The following is a 15,549-nucleotide window of genomic DNA, read 5'->3' on the forward strand; positions in this document are numbered from 1 at the left end:
GCGACAACAACAACAGCAGCAGCCGCAGGTAAATTCATGCGTCATGAATTATAGCGAACCCAAAACTTCACTGCAGAGGTCATAGTTTTAACCAGTTTGAGCACTTTCTTAGATGAGTAGATGCTTTCAGTATAGAAAAGTGAAAACACTATAGGCTTACGTTACGTGTAAGAAAGTTCCTGTTTATGTTCCTGAATACATTAACACTTACTGATCATGTTTTTATTTGAATTCTAGGATAGCTTTGCTTGATGATCAATATGCTTTTAGGTTTTCAAGAGGAAACATTGTAATCTTATTACAAATATACAGAGCTAGTTATGGTTGAGTGGTTCTGTGCCAAAGTACACAGACTATACATTGTTGGTTTACTTTTAAAATGCTTTATTTAGATATGTTATTGCACACATACAGTATGTTTTATGTTTTGTTGTGCTTGGGTTATTTCCTAGGTGTGAGCCTTGGTTTACCGGTTTCTGTATAAAGCAAACACAACTACTTGAATCAGCTTCCTTCTGCACTCCAGACTTTTGGGAAATCTGTCATAGCCATGAGCGGGAAAGGGTGTCAGCTCCTGGTGTCACCTTGTAGTGTGTCCCCATCGCTAAGTGTGATCAGAGGACACCAGTCCCAGTCCATCAGGATGCCTGTATCTTCCTCTCAGCAGAGCAACCTTAGTTCCTCTTCTGGGAGAATGCAGAAAGTGAAAAGAGGGACGGTTCATTCCTTTGCCTCTGAAGAACAGGGTGAAACTCATGTTATGCTGCCAAGCCTGAGTCTTCGCAGACAGGTGTTGACCAATGGAAAACATCTCAACATGCCGAGTAGATCCCCACACCAGCAACCACCTACTCAACATCCTATAAACACAAAAGGGGCAACTGCCATACAGACAAGACTCTCTGACAGCTTTAAAGGTAAAAAAAAAAAAAAGTCTACCCAACTGTAACTAACCCACTTGTGTGAGGAAAATGTAAATGAGACTTTCTAGCTTTAAAACAGTGCAATACTCTGAAAGCCCAGCTCAGCACACAATCTGTCTCAATTTTAACTGAGAAATCAGGGTGCACATATCCCATAAAAAAATAAAAAATAAAACAATAGCAATAATGTTTTCAAACTTCTTCCCTTCCCTGGAGCCAAAGGTGTACTTTTCCTCTGCATTCTTGACATCTTCTGTATTTTTTTTCCTTTTGTTAGACATCTTGTTCTCATATTTACTAACAATTTACCAAGCACAGGGCCTAAAAGTGCAGTTTTCCACAGAAAAGTGCAAGCAGATGAAGAGCTCATTAGTGATTAACAGAGCAGATAGTGTCTCTGTCCTGGTTGGTGAGGGAAATAATCTGCTCTATAATATTAGTTAAAGAACAGCCCACTTAATGTGCGGTATTTCAGTTTGAATTATTGTTTTCAGTGGCTTTTCCTGACAGTGGCGTAATGTTATTGCAAAGCTTTAAACTGATTTGTGAACATTTGTTTTTGCTTAGCTTGCATATCCCTTGTGGATATTTTGCTTATTTAATTCTGGGCTTGTGTCCAGCAGATTGCTCTCTGTCTGGGCCTACCATGGATGTATTTGGTCAAGCAGCTGCTGTTAATGTAACAGTGACCAGCAGTCCCATGGCTCTTGTCAAAGGCCAGCCATATACTGCAGGACCCGCAGTGCCTCACCCTCCTCTGCAGTCTCACAGTGTGCCGGTTCCCTACTCTGACACCAGGTGAGTGATATCAGTAAATGTTATGTGCCGATAAAAGAGTTAAGAGTGTTGCTCAAGTGAATCACAACCGTTTTTTTCAGGTCCTTACTGTCCAGAGAATCCTTGGCATCCACCACCCTCAGTCTGTTTGAAACACAGTCAATGTTTAGTGGCAGACATGACTGGCCATATGGTTACCGTGTGCTTCCTCCTCTGGGATTACCTCAGTGCTCTGCCCAAGCCAGCGAGGGCGGCGAGCAGCTCAGCCTTTCTCCTGGCACAGCCATGTCGGGCACGACCATATCCGGTGGCACAAGCACTTCTGCCTCCTTGCCTTCATACCTCTTTGCAGGTGAGGCCGGAAGCCCCAGACAGACACGCGCTAAGAAGAGAGCACTCTCCATGTCGCCTTTGTCAGATGTCATGGGTATAGATTTTAACTCCATTATACGCACATCACCTACCTCACTTGTAGCATATATCAACGGTTATACCTCTCCAGCCTCCCACCCCACACTCTCACCTGTTCAGTCCGAGAGTTACGGTCACTTCCTGGGCGTGAGAGGCCGCTGCATCCCACAGAGCCATCTGTACAGCATGACAGGCTCTTCACAAGCTCTGGCCCCGCAGTCGACATGTGGAAATATGCAGATGCTTGAGGAGGGAATGGGCCTGGAAAGCCAGATGGCTAACATGGTGGTGGAACAGCAGTGCCTCCCAGATGAAGAAGGGGTGCTGGAGAAGACCTCAGACAGCTGCAGCCCAGCCGCCAATAAAATGCTGCTACCTCTACAGTTAGACCCATCGCTGTTGACTCCTGTCTCAGAATCCACTCCTCCACATGGGCCTCCACCACCCTACTACTCACACCAGCACATTCACCTCTCCAGACATCAGTGCAAAAAAAAGCCCCTTACTCAGGAGCCTGTCACAAAGGGTGCCATTCCCCCAGTCCATCCCAGGCACGGGGTCAGTTTTTTACCCCAGATTCCAATGCTGGAGGAAGAAGAAGGAGAACTGGAGGAGTATGGGGCTCACTGCTGCAGGTGGTTGGACTGCAATGCAGTTTATGACCAAAAGGAGGAGTTGGTAAGGCACATAGAAAAGCTGCATGTGGACCAGCGGAAGGCTGAGGATTTCACATGTTACTGGGCAGCCTGTCCACGCAACTTCAAGCCATTCAATGCACGATACAAGCTTCTTATCCACATGAGGGTCCATTCAGGAGAAAAACCCAACAAATGCTCGGTATATCTTGCAGACATTTCTATATTCATTCAAGTTTTCATGCAACTAAATTCAATATTTTACTTTTTTTTTCATTGCCTTTTGAAAAAACAAAAATGCTGCACGCTATCTCACTTGAAACAACACGCAGATAGCAAAGCTTGCTTTTAATCAGATGAATATTTATTTTACTCAACTGGTGAAAAAAACTGAGTAAATACAGTCAAAGCAAGTAGACAATGAATGTCAAGGCTCGCTGCTTTCAGTTCGGATTGTTGCTTCAAAGCCACCGTGCCTAGTTTCCAGCAAATTCCTTCATGTGCTCTGAGTTTATAGCCAGTGTTTAGATCAGAAATATAGGGTCCCTCTCTTCTTCTAACTTAAGCCATGGAATAATTAGCACAGCTCTGTGATAATTGACATGGGAGTTAACTCCATTATATCCGTATTATATCAGCACAAAGGAGGCACAGAACAGAACTTTAGATCTGGCATGGCACCACAGCCCTCTCGTAGCGACTCTGCCTGTCAGCTGCCAGGAGTTTGCCAGGTCACCATCTGACAAACTTGGCGGTGGTTCTGGGGAAGTTGATGCCCTGTAGTCAGGAGCTGTTTGGCTAGTGAGACAGACTTTATCCATCCATGATTATTGATTGAAGATTTGTGTCTCCGAGATAAGTGATGTAATTCTCTTAGATCTGTTGCGGTTTAATAATCTATTTACTGGTTGTTTTTTTCCATCCTAGAGTCAAAATCCAATGTAAAAACAAGTCTATGAGTCCATATTCACATTGTTGCACCAAATTCCTTCTAGAAGTAAGTCACAAAACTTGGCAGCCATCATTTACCAGTAAAAAATTATACTTCTACCACCATCTTTGCCATTGTTGTATTCACTCAGAGATTTCAATTCAGGCTGTGCTTTGAGCTAAATGATAACATGTAAATATTAAGCAGATATTATCTTTTCATAAGCTTTTAACAGAAAAATTGTAATACAAAAATTTGTGATAACATCTTCTAGTTTCTTCTAAATTGGCCTGTTGGGATAATGGTAGTTACAAGTCATCCTCATAAGACCACAAAACCCTCTGAAAATATTATAATAAGGTTAGGTCTAAAGATACTTTAAAATTTTTAATGCCTGGCAGTACAGGAGAAAAAGGTTGATGATCAATAACAATAGCCAATATGTCTAGTTATATCAAGTTTTATGTTGCCTTTTCAGTGGACAATTTCCTGTAGTAAACAGCTTGAGTCACCCTGCATTTCTTTATATTTTGCTTGGAAAATTGGAAACAGGCGCAGTGACTAATTTAAACATGCTCAGACATACATGGAAAATTAGTTCATGAGGCAAAAAGACAGTTTATACAATTCTGATGAGCTTGAAAATCAATATTTGGTATGATCGCTGTTATTCACCTTTATTCTTCATAATGGATTGAACTCTCTTAGGCAGCTTTCATGTGATTTATTTAAGTAGTCTTTGTAATAGTTCTACAGAGTTCTTGGAGGACGTTCAATGCGTTTTACTTTTTGTTCTGTTCACTTTCACAATGATCCCAAAGTGCTTCAATAATGTCGAGCTCCGGGCACTGTGGAGGCCAATCCATGACTGATAGTTTGGGCATGCATTCATTGAACTGGCAGTGTGTTTGCCATCAGAGTCATGCTGGAATATGAAGCCACTGGCAGTCAGTTCCTTTCCATATAGCACTGCATGGTGGATTAAAATCTGGTACTTGGTGATAGTATTTTTTGTGTTGACACTGTGACCATCACCAACACCATAACAGAGACAGATGACTATAGGCACTAACTGTTGTACCTGTCTCCTGACATTTTTCATATTGGTGAGGAAAATAATTTAATTTAAAGTATGGAGCAATTTCTTCACAAGACTTGTTGCTACTGATTTTCAGGCCAGTTCTTGTGTAATTTGGCATACTTCACCCTTTTCTCCCTTCCTTAAGAATTTCTGATCAGGCTTCAATGAACAGTAGATGGACCAACTGAAGGGCCAGATGGCTCTCTTAGGTCCTATGCCCGGTTTTTGCTGGAAATTTTTTCTGTTTTTTAAGGACGTGACTTTTAGATACTGTTCTGCTTTAGAGTTTGGCCTTTTTTTTTTAAGTTTGCAACTTTTTCTTTTGTCCTTCACATCAGAAAAAAAATACAATTTTATTTTTTGGCATTTTCCATGGACTTATCTTTTTCAGTTATTCAGTTTTACTAAAGAAATGGGAACAAATTACATGTTTTTGTGACAGGCTGCTAGTAAAGAAGTTCACAAAGATACAATTTAAAATTTGTTCTTTGTTGAGTACAACCTGTTCATCCCTTGAGTAAGGTCGCTATTTAGTCTTGTATGATTCATAAATCGATGTCAAGTGGCTTAAGAAACAGGTACAAGGATTAAAACTGAAAATGAGTTTTTAAAAAAGCAATTAATGTCCAAAGAAAACTTTGAAAGCCTGGAGAACTATTACTCAAGACCACTTTAAAAAAAAATTACAACAAAGTCTGGCAAAATATAAAGAAATGAGGGTTGGTTCAAGGGGATCGCTGAAGTAGTGAGGACTCATTGCCTGGATAATGTGGCTCTCTTCAGCCACTATTTGTTGAGATGTTTTATGAAAAGACATAAATGTCAAACTACTAAAATCAGTAGAATATGTTACCTCGGACCATTAAATGTCTGGACCCAACACGTTTGGTAATTGTTGAAATATTAAATTTTAAACCAAAGTAATAAAAAGGTTGATACTATCAACACTTCTTCACTTTTACTTATAGTCAGGCAGGTAAAATAAAATGTTTGAATTGTATTATCTGCTTTGCTTTGTCATCACTCTCGCTGTGAAAATACCAAAGTAAGTTGATTAATTAACAAACCACCGGCCAAACATGCTTCATGTCGCTGCTTTCATCAAGTTAATTTTTAACAGCGTGCATGCCTGCTGTCGACCTTTTGATCCAAAATACTCACTTATTAGTTGAAACCAGGTCTGTTGCCATGGGGCTGCAATCATTGGATGGGTTTGCATTCCCTGTAATCATTCAATAATGATTCAATCCAGTGGGTACAGCCTACTTCCTAAAAGCAGAACTGATACGACGTCTGCAACAGAATAATTCTAAGAATATGGAGAAAACACATTTAAACGTATTGCGCATGTGCCTTAATAAGATATTTTTATTTAAGGTCATGGCTAAACATTATTGCTGTAATTCATTCTTTTTTTTCTCTGCTTATATGAACATATTCATTAACCAGAAAACAATTCAAAGGTTATTAATAAGGTTTTTGCTAGATATTAGAACAAAGTGAGAAAAGTTAGGAGAGCAACTGATACATTTATATTTAGAGAAACTGACATCCAGGATGTAGAGCCTTGCTTTTCTCAGGGAATTACTGGCAGGTAAAAAAAATGCTTTATAGGTTTATGAAATGTTCAAGCCCGCACCACAACAAAGAGGTAGCTCTTGTTACACAGTAAAGATAGGGCAGGCCCAGACTTGCACCTGATATCTGACAGTCTGTTTAATGATGATTGATGAGTTTGTTAATGTATGCCTGGGTTTTATTTATTTGTTTTTTTATATATATTCTGTGCTGTTTGCACAGATTGCATGGCTCCTCAGGTGGTAGAGACATGCCTCGTTCTCTGGTATGAGTCGCTTGTACATTGTGGAAGCAGTGTTTTCTAATATCACCACAACTCTGAACGTAATAATTTAAAAAATATATCCATCTTACTTACCTTACCTAATTTTCATTAATCAGAATTTGAAATATGACAGATTGATAATAGTGTATATCAAGTAAAAAAAAGAATTACTTTTTCTTGCTTTTCCTTCAATATCAGCCAGTGTCTTTTTTCGATGTATGATGATGAAATTGGAGTTTCTTCACTTTAAATGTCCTTACATGAGCCACTTGTAACCTGATCACTTGCCAATGCCACTAAAGGCATGCCTGATGAGATTTCAGGTCTGGCAACATTTTAAGAGCCATTTTTACAATAGTTCAGAGTGATCTAACTCAGTCATCACTTCACAATAATTCATATTATTTTTGTTTGTTTGTGTTTTTCTGAGAGGCTGCAGAGTCTCACTTAAAATGTTAAATTCCATGTGAAATTTAGAAGTAAGTGACGGCAGAGAGAGAAAAAACAATAGTAGTCAATACGATCAAGAAAGGAGCAGAAATATCACTTGTGAAACAGCGAAGAGTGGGTTCCAGAGTGAATTGACCTCAGAGTAACACTGGGCACCGGGCAGAGTCTGCTGGCACAGACTGGAGCTGTCATTGTTCAGCCAGGGCATTAGTACCTGCCAGGGCCTGTCAGAAGCTGGCTGTAACACTCATCAACACTGAGGAGCCATACTGCTTTCTTTTCAGGCCAAATGTCCCTTGTTACAGACTAAAAAGCCCCCTATGCTTTATGAGAGCTTCGTGAGACAGACAGAAAGAAAGAGAGTTACACAGTTACCTTCCCTTCAGATAGTCCTGGAGTCCTGGCAGGGATTCAGCTGCATGCTGGTTCTCACTTGTCTGTCCACTGTGGCTCTGAGAGACTATTTATCTCTGTCTGTGCTGTTTTTTTTTCTAGAGGCAATTTGGTTTGGGGGTATTTTGTTAATTCTTTTCTTTACCGTGTATTTAGGATTGGTCTATTTTGCCAATGCAACCCTTTGTAAGGGAACAATCAGAATTGGAAAGAGTGCTCCATTATTCTCATGCACTGAAAGAGGTTATGTAAAGCATTTGATTGGTTGTTCCATTGTACCGTTTTGTTACGTTTTTAATGCAGTGAATTTGCCTGAAGAAATTATTACGAATTCTTTGTATCCGGTCTTCGGCAGCCTGGACCAAATGCGTTTTCCAGCTTCCGTGCAACGTGCAAAAAATGATCGGCATAACAGCGAGTTGGAACAGTAGTTTTGCTGGAAACATTTAGCAAACTGTGATGTGAAAAATATGTTGTTGTGAGGTTAATTGCAAACAGTATGTGCTCGTTAGTGTTCTAGAGAATAGATGTTGATAATAATTAGCAGTCGTGATGAAAAAAGATTAGCAATTAATTTAGCCTCGGCAGTGATGACTGAGAGGTATCAGTATGTGAGGAATTCAGTGTTGGAGGAAAAATAACAATATCAGACATGGTCTATGTGTTTTGTCCATGAGGCTTACTAAAGACATTCCAAACCCCCCTGTGAGCAGGAAGAAGGAGAGTAAGGTCCTGGCCTTACCAAAGACAAGCTTTGATGAGTCACATATTTCCACAATGAAGTCAGTGTGGTCACATTATACTGCAGAAGTAGTTGTTTTCTTCGTTGGAATTACCAGGGCATTAGTATTTTCCAGAAACTCCAGCCACTGAGCATGTGGGAGGTCATGTGTATGATGCTGTTGCAGTGTATTTCTTTAATTTTTAGTCATCAGATTTACAGTAAATCTATCAAGTCTACTAAAAAGTCAACTTTTTTCTTTTACTTTTTTCTTTTTTTTTTTTGTTGCAACCAACTGCTGTCAAGGTGATACAAGGCAGAAGATTGAAAACACACAAGAACAAAAACAATAGATGTATGAGTGTAGAAACACTGACCCCTGCTGGTGTTGCTACCAGCATCAAAGGTATTAATTTACCTCAAATTTTGTATTTGTGAGAAATGTAAACCGGGGGGGGGGGGGGGACTATGATGCAGAGCTTCAGAGGAGAAGGGTTTATTTAAAAAAAAAAAAAAAAAAAGTTTATTTTAACAAAGAATGATCTTTTCAAGAGCTTTTACTGTTTCCCAAGGTTGAGCATAGAGAGCGAGGGCTTGTTGAATGGATTACCATTCTGTTATTATTATTAATTATATTTTTATATATAATTATATATAATTATTCCTCTTAATTTCTAGTACTTTTGCAAATTTGTCACACCTAAATATTTCAGATTATCTTAATATTAGGAAAGATTACCTGAGTAAATACAAAATGCTATATAAATCATGCTTTTATGATTTATTTTGTTAAGGAAAAAAGCTATCCAGGGCTACCAGGTCCTATATATGTGAAAAAGGTCACTATACTCAGCTTTCCCCCCAAAAAAATGTGGTTAAGCAGTTAACTCGGAGGGGAGGGGCAGTTACTTTTTCACACAGGGCCAGGTAGGTTTGGATAGTTTTTTTTCCCTTAATAACCAAAATCATTATTTAAAACCATTTTTATTCACTTGGGTTATATTTGTCTAATATTAAAATTTGTTTGATTATCTGAAACACTCAAGAGTGACAAATGTGCAAAAACTAAGAAATGAAAAAGGGATCAAATACTTTTTCAGTGGACTGTAGTTGTATGTGCCTTTTTTCCAACAAAAATAAATCCTAACGCTTTCCAAACACTCAAGACCATTTTTCAAAACATTTGATTTATATGTACAATTCCACACAATGATTACAACCTTTGTACGTAGATGACAGTGTTCTTGCATGATATTAAAAACTGAACTTGCTGTTCACTACAGCAAGTTCTAATTCTGATTACATAACAAACTTGCTGTAAAATCACCTCAGTCTCCCCCAAGTATTTGTCCATTCTGAGGTGTTACTGATTCAGAGCTCATCTCCAGTCATCCATGAAACTAGCAGTGAACAGTAAGGCTTACTTGAATGTCAGCTAAAAATAATGGACAGTAAATTTTCTGTTCAGTATTTCTTCGCTCTCTTAGGTCAGCTGCCTTTTGTCAGACACTGATATGCCAAACACATACTCAACAACACATTGGACTATTTTTTTTTAAAGTGCTATTTAAAATGCTGCTAATCTGTGAAAACACTTTTACTGTATTTTCAGTTCGAAGGTTGCAACAAGGCTTTCTCTCGGCTCGAAAATCTAAAGATCCACCTGCGTAGCCACACGGGGGAAAAACCTTACCTTTGTCAGCACCCAGGCTGCCACAAGGCTTTCAGCAACTCGAGTGACAGAGCTAAGCACCAGCGTACACACCTGGACACAGTGAGTGGCAACCCAGCAACAACATATGTACAATTATGCATGGTATTTCAGTAATTTGCATCATCGCGGGCTTACGTGTGTGTTTATACGTGCTTGTGCAGAAGCCATATGCATGCCAGGTGCCTGGCTGTGCAAAGCGTTACACTGATCCCAGCTCCTTGAGGAAACATATGAAATCCCACTCAACAAAAGAACGACACTTACGAAAGAAGGCAAGTACCATGTCTCCATAACACTGCAAAGAGAGTTGTTCTTGCCAATACATTACCTACAATGCAGAGTATTAATACCCAGAAACATCACACTGAGTGAACAACGTACCGATCACTGACTGAAAAATTAAACTGGATTAATAAAAGACCTTATGTGAACCTCAGTGAGTGAGGACTACCACACTTTTTTTCAATTGTTAAATTATGAAGAGAGAAGAGACCACGTTAATGAGAGAGCTACACGTTTCATTTCATTGTGCTTTCTTTTATCTTAATTAACTCAATGTGAAGTGCCTTCCATCCCACTCTGTTTACTCTGCAACTTAAACGTACGCAGAAAAATGTACTTCACTTCAACTTGACTTTTATTAACTTACATGTAGGTGTGCAAGCTGTTAAATAAAAATAACTAGCAATATACTTATGTTAACATTGGCATAATGTGCACAAAAGCTACATGCAGTTTTGTAGTTTGTTCTATTTCGCAGCCTTTATTTTACACTTAAGGCCACTCCATTATATAGTTTCTCTTTAGAGCCCACAAGTGTTGCAGTTTGGATTTTGCCACGAATGGGAGCGATGCTCTTTAGCACTCAAAGTTTCTGTCACCATAGATACGGACAAAAGAAGATAAGTTGTTACTAAAAAAAGGTGACACTTTATAAAAGTCTTGCATCTTCTCAACTTTTTTCATTTAGAAGTTAAATAACGAATCTTTGTTGTACATGTGATTTTCAAGAACAGCTGGATTTTATATTTGTTTGAGATTAACGACACGTGCAGAATCTTTGCCATATACAATATAGCAACACTCACGAGGATCTTATAGCCTTTTTTTTCTCCGTCTTTGTGAATTTATGAAGGCCGTAAATGGGCTTGAGTCCAAAGTACAATTAAAAGGGCTTTCTCAGATACTGAAGTGATGAAACTAGGTCCAGAATGGTTTGGCATGCGTCATATCTTGGCCGGATTCCCACTGAAGATGCTTTGAATTAACCTTAATATAGCTTTTGTTTATTTTCATAGAAAATAATAGCTAAACTTCACTCTGTATGACTGACTTTCCATGTTAGCATTTAAACATTCAAAAAATAACAAGTGCTCAATGTGACCTGTCACATCAGGCATGAAAATAATGTCAAATATGAGAGACTTGAAGGTGTTTTACTCACACATAAAAAGAAAACTAAAGCTCATCACACATTATTTCATAACATTTCAAAACTATTCATTATAAATGTTTAATAGCTGTAGAACTAGACACTAACTATTACAACAATGCCAATACTGAACTGTTATCATCACTCCTTATGTTGTTTGTGTTTACTTTTTATTTGTATAGATAAAATCCACTGCTGATGTGACCCAGGACACCCTGACAGACTGTTTAACCATCCACCCTCTGCAGCCAAGCCTCTCTCCTCTCGCAAAGCTAGACAACAACTTGAGCCTATCGCCTGGTGCCTCCCATGAGTCATACTCCGGTATGTGTAAGCTGTAGCTCTTTGCATTAATGCAAAGTTATATATATATATATCTCTATCTTTGCATTAAAGGGGGGGGGGGGGGTGTAAAGTAAGCATATGTCCCTGCAACCATGTGCACATAATAGGTTTATCCATTAGATTTAGGCTGTGGTGGACAGCCCTGAAGTGTCTGTCATCCCTGTTCCTCAGCTGCTCCACAGGGAGAAGACTCCTGCAGCAATCCTCACCTGGGTCTGTTGATCTCCTCCTCCTTGCAAGATAATTATAGGTACTGCTCCATCTAGATTTTGTTTAATGTCATTATAATCATCTCACTGTTATAGGAATAGCTTCATTTTCATGTTTTATATTTAATACTGTGAAATTAAAACACATTAGCTTCAGTATTGGTGTCGTCTTTTCATTTTGTATTCCCACTGGCACAGTTAGAAGTCTAACCATGACTGATTTAAATTCTTCACAAACCTTTCTCTCTCTCTGTTTCTCTCTCTTGATTAACTGAAACAGTCGACTTAAACATTGGTTGTCATGGATTCAAGACTCTAAGCTCATAATCAGAATAAGTTTAAAAGAAACCACCCTGATGAAGGAGTCCAAAGGCTAGTTGTTTTTTGTTCTTGTTGTTGCCGTTCTTTTTTTATTTGGTGTGTGGGTGGATCATATGGCAGAGGAGAGGCTTCTTTCTTTTTTTTCTTTTTTTTCTTTTTTTTTTGGGGGGGGATGACCAGCAACTCATTTTACTTGTGGACCCATAGGAAAACATCCCTTCATCTATACACTTCAATGCATGTGATAAAGGATTTCTGTCGTCCCGAGCAGCCAGATGCTCACGACTCCTTGCTGGCATTTATTGTCCTAATATCAGCGGTAGGCCGAAGCATTCACTGCAGGACGCGGTGTGGACATTCAGCATGTGAAAGAAAACCTTACTTTGCCTCATTGGTCTCAACTGCTAGCATTAATGGATGCTATAGCCACCGACAAGAGTAGCTGAGGAATTCAATAAGTGAATCATAAAATCCCCAAAAATACAATTTAAGGTTGAATGGGAGGAGAGGGTGCTGTAATTACCTTTTAGACGTTAAATCAATTGTAAAATCCTGGTTGCCATTTTTGTACACTTTTCTGTGTTTCCTTTCAGTTTCCACTCAGTCTGTGGATTGTCTGCAAGCTTTGGCCTGTTTATACTTGATAAACTTGATAGACACAAGCAGACATGCTAATGTGTTACTTGGCCCAAATAAAAGCAGAGGAGTAGACTGCAGTGGGCCTTGGATGATATTTAAATGTACTCTTTCTGCAATTACAAAAAACCCTGTATATTTATAAAAGTAATGTTGATGACTATTTCTGACTGGTAGAAAGTAATATATGAAGATTAAAAGAAAATGCACGTTGCCTGGAGTAAAGCAGGCAGACTGTTTTGCTTACACTGTGATGGTTGATAATAGCATGAATGAGCTTGTGCTGCACAGATTGCAGTGTGTAGATGGCATGGTGTAATACATCATTAGGTACCGACAGAGTACATATGTTATGCTTAGACGAACTACCAATCACAGCGAATGAATCTGCATGAACTCTGTAACTTAAAAACCTGAGATTAGCAGCATTGCACATGCTTTTCCATTCAGAGCAGAAAATAAAGAGCGCACGTGTCTTCACTGGCGAACAAAAGTTATGTTAGGCAGAGAATTAAAAAGAGAAAAAGGTGAAGCCAGCTGCATGGGAAGTCGTGCCACATATGAAGTGAAAGCTGTAATTCTTCATTCATTACATGAATGTAGCAAAGATTGAGTTTGAGATGACAGCAGGAGATGTTCTCCATTCTTTTAAGTGGTTTGTAAAATACAAGCAATATATAAAAAAATAAAAAATAAAAAATAAAAAGCTAAGCTAAGCTAATTTATATAAAATGATCTTAATTCTACAAACAAGAGTATTCATTTTACTGTGAAATATTTCAGGTTTGTTGATCCTTCCCCTTGCCAGCTCTTCCCTGGGGACCAGTGCAGACCTTGTTCTTCCACCTGCCTCCCGCATCCTCCCTGTGGGACATCCCTGCAGAACAGCTGTGATTTGAAGCAGGTTAGCCAGCCTCCTGACATGGCAAATCGCAGCCCAGGTTTGAAATCACATTATTCTTCAAGTTTGTCAAAATACTCATGTAAACGCAGTTACGCCCGAAGGGAGGTTTTTTTTTGTTGTTGTTGTTTTTTCTGAGAATGTGAAGAGCCTATTAGCAAATGTGTGGGCGGTTTGACAGTCTGTTTAAATGGATTTTCTCACATGCACAATAATCGTGCAGTTTATCTTTATTTTTATGATGTGTAGCAGGTGGCTGGTGATTTTTCTAGTTAGACATAATCAGGCAGCTTCACTTTGTGTACCTTTAAATAGATATCACCTTACCTCTCCCCCCCTCCCAGTCTTAACAACGACGGTGTTGTTTACAAGGTGTTCAGAAACTGTTTTTTAGGTTTAATGCTGCTTTTCTATTGGATTATAGCATTATAGTATCTAAAAACTACATTCTTAAATTGTGCTCTTTGTCATAGTAAGAATGAAAGGGTGATGTGGCTTGTTCTCTAATGGAATATTTGCTTATGACCGTATGCACATTCATACCTTTAATGACGGCCTCTCTTCAGCTCGTAATCATCCTAACAATGTGAATCAAGCAAATCTTTAAATAACCTCTACATAAATGCATGTATTTTTATATTTCCGTGTGTGTGTGTGTGTGTGCAGGATTTGGTGTCCACTATCAAGCAGAAACTTTAGCTGCTAATCAAGAATTACATGGAGGGGATTTCTTCAGTGTGATGGACCAGGACACAAGTCACATCTCCTGCATCTATACAGAGGGATGATCTGGCTCACGTGTGGGTTCCTTTCCTTTTGAACCGCTCTGTGTTTAATGAGAAGAAGACATACGTGACACTGGAACCTGGAGGAAGCTTCTTTTACAAAAGAACATTGGATCATAAAACAGCTCCCCTAGTTAAGTCAAAATTGAGGAATTGACTCTTACACCCAACTGCGACTAAATTCCTGTAAATGTACCGTACTGTCTGACTCAACACCTAGGCTCCTATTCTCAGTAATCAATGTAAATTAATGTCTGTGCCTCGAAGATTTTTATGTTTAGAGTAATTTAGGTTATTTCCTCACTTGTGTGCAACAAGTAGTGAGCACTTTGAGTAGTTTATGTTGGCATTTTGCATAATATTGAACACTGCGATCAAAGTATGCAAGGAACCGTTTATTAAGGTTTTTTCTTAGAATCATGGCTGTGTAACTACGTAGCAAGAATGCCTTTGACTATGATGTTCATGAGCTGTTGTTTGAGCTGTGAGTGAACAATGATTTTAAATGTTTTTAAATATTTTTTATTAAGCTTTTTCCTTACTACAGTTTGTGTCCACACAGCAAGAAAATGACATTGTGGAACCCACAACTGGTAAATGAGCCTGTGTGCCAGAATTTGTGAAAATGATGACCTTACTATTTGTGATAAACCATGTGGATCACTTCAGAAGATTCTTTGGTGTGTATCAAACACTAACACCTTCATCTGCACCACTGATTTTAAATGGACATCTAAAAACATGTTGTTGGGGGTTTTTTTTTTGGGGGGGGGGGGGGGGGGGGGTTGCTTTGGGTTGAGCTGGTAGTGGAAGGGTTTTTAAGTTTTATTACCACGCAAACAAGCAAGCACAAAAATATATTGTATTCGCAATTGACATAAAGGTACTTTTTAAATCTGCAGCAACCCATATGATTTCAAAATCAGTTAACATCTTGCATGCAAAACCACCGACATGGTGTTTATGTGTTTTGTTGTTTGGAGGATTGCTTGTTTTAGGAACAGTGGAGAGTAATTAACACGAGTGCTTGGGTCAAATGTG

The 15,549-nt window shown here is 38.9% G+C and overlaps 1 protein-coding gene across 1 annotated transcript; it reads left to right on the plus strand.

The window, feature by feature from the left end:
- Positions 1 to 550: 550 nt before the first annotated feature.
- On the plus strand, positions 551 to 14,891 carry glis3 (GLIS family zinc finger 3). Its single transcript, XM_085281238.1, has 9 exons — positions 551 to 917; positions 1,544 to 1,721; positions 1,802 to 2,948; positions 9,778 to 9,939; positions 10,041 to 10,151; positions 11,494 to 11,635; positions 11,828 to 11,906; positions 13,606 to 13,763; positions 14,390 to 14,891. The coding sequence occupies exons 1-9, from the start codon at positions 551 to 553 to the stop codon at positions 14,509 to 14,511; spliced, it is 2,466 nt and encodes an 821-aa protein (XP_085137364.1). The 3' UTR covers positions 14,512 to 14,891.
- Positions 14,892 to 15,549: the final 658 nt, after the last annotated feature.

The sequence above is a fragment of the Mchenga conophoros genome, linkage group LG7, assembly GCF_057382185.1.
Source record: "Mchenga conophoros isolate Kocher_MC1m ecotype Shallow Benthic linkage group LG7, M_conophoros_male_GT1.1, whole genome shotgun sequence".
Taxonomy (NCBI): Eukaryota; Metazoa; Chordata; class Actinopteri; order Cichliformes; family Cichlidae; genus Mchenga; species Mchenga conophoros.

What these genes read in the sequence shown, in the direction of transcription:
- glis3 (XM_085281238.1), top strand. Translation starts at nt 551, where the DNA reads ATGAGCGGGAAAGGGTGTCAGCTCCTGGTGTCACCTTGTAGTGTGTCC. An exon ending in AAAAACCCAACAAATGCTCG is followed by an intron (nt 2,949 to 9,777) that starts GTATATCTTGCA and finishes CTGTATTTTCAG; the next exon opens with TTCGAAGGTTGCAACAAGGC. An exon ending in AACGACACTTACGAAAGAAG is followed by an intron (nt 10,152 to 11,493) that starts GCAAGTACCATG and finishes TTATTTGTATAG; the next exon opens with ATAAAATCCACTGCTGATGT.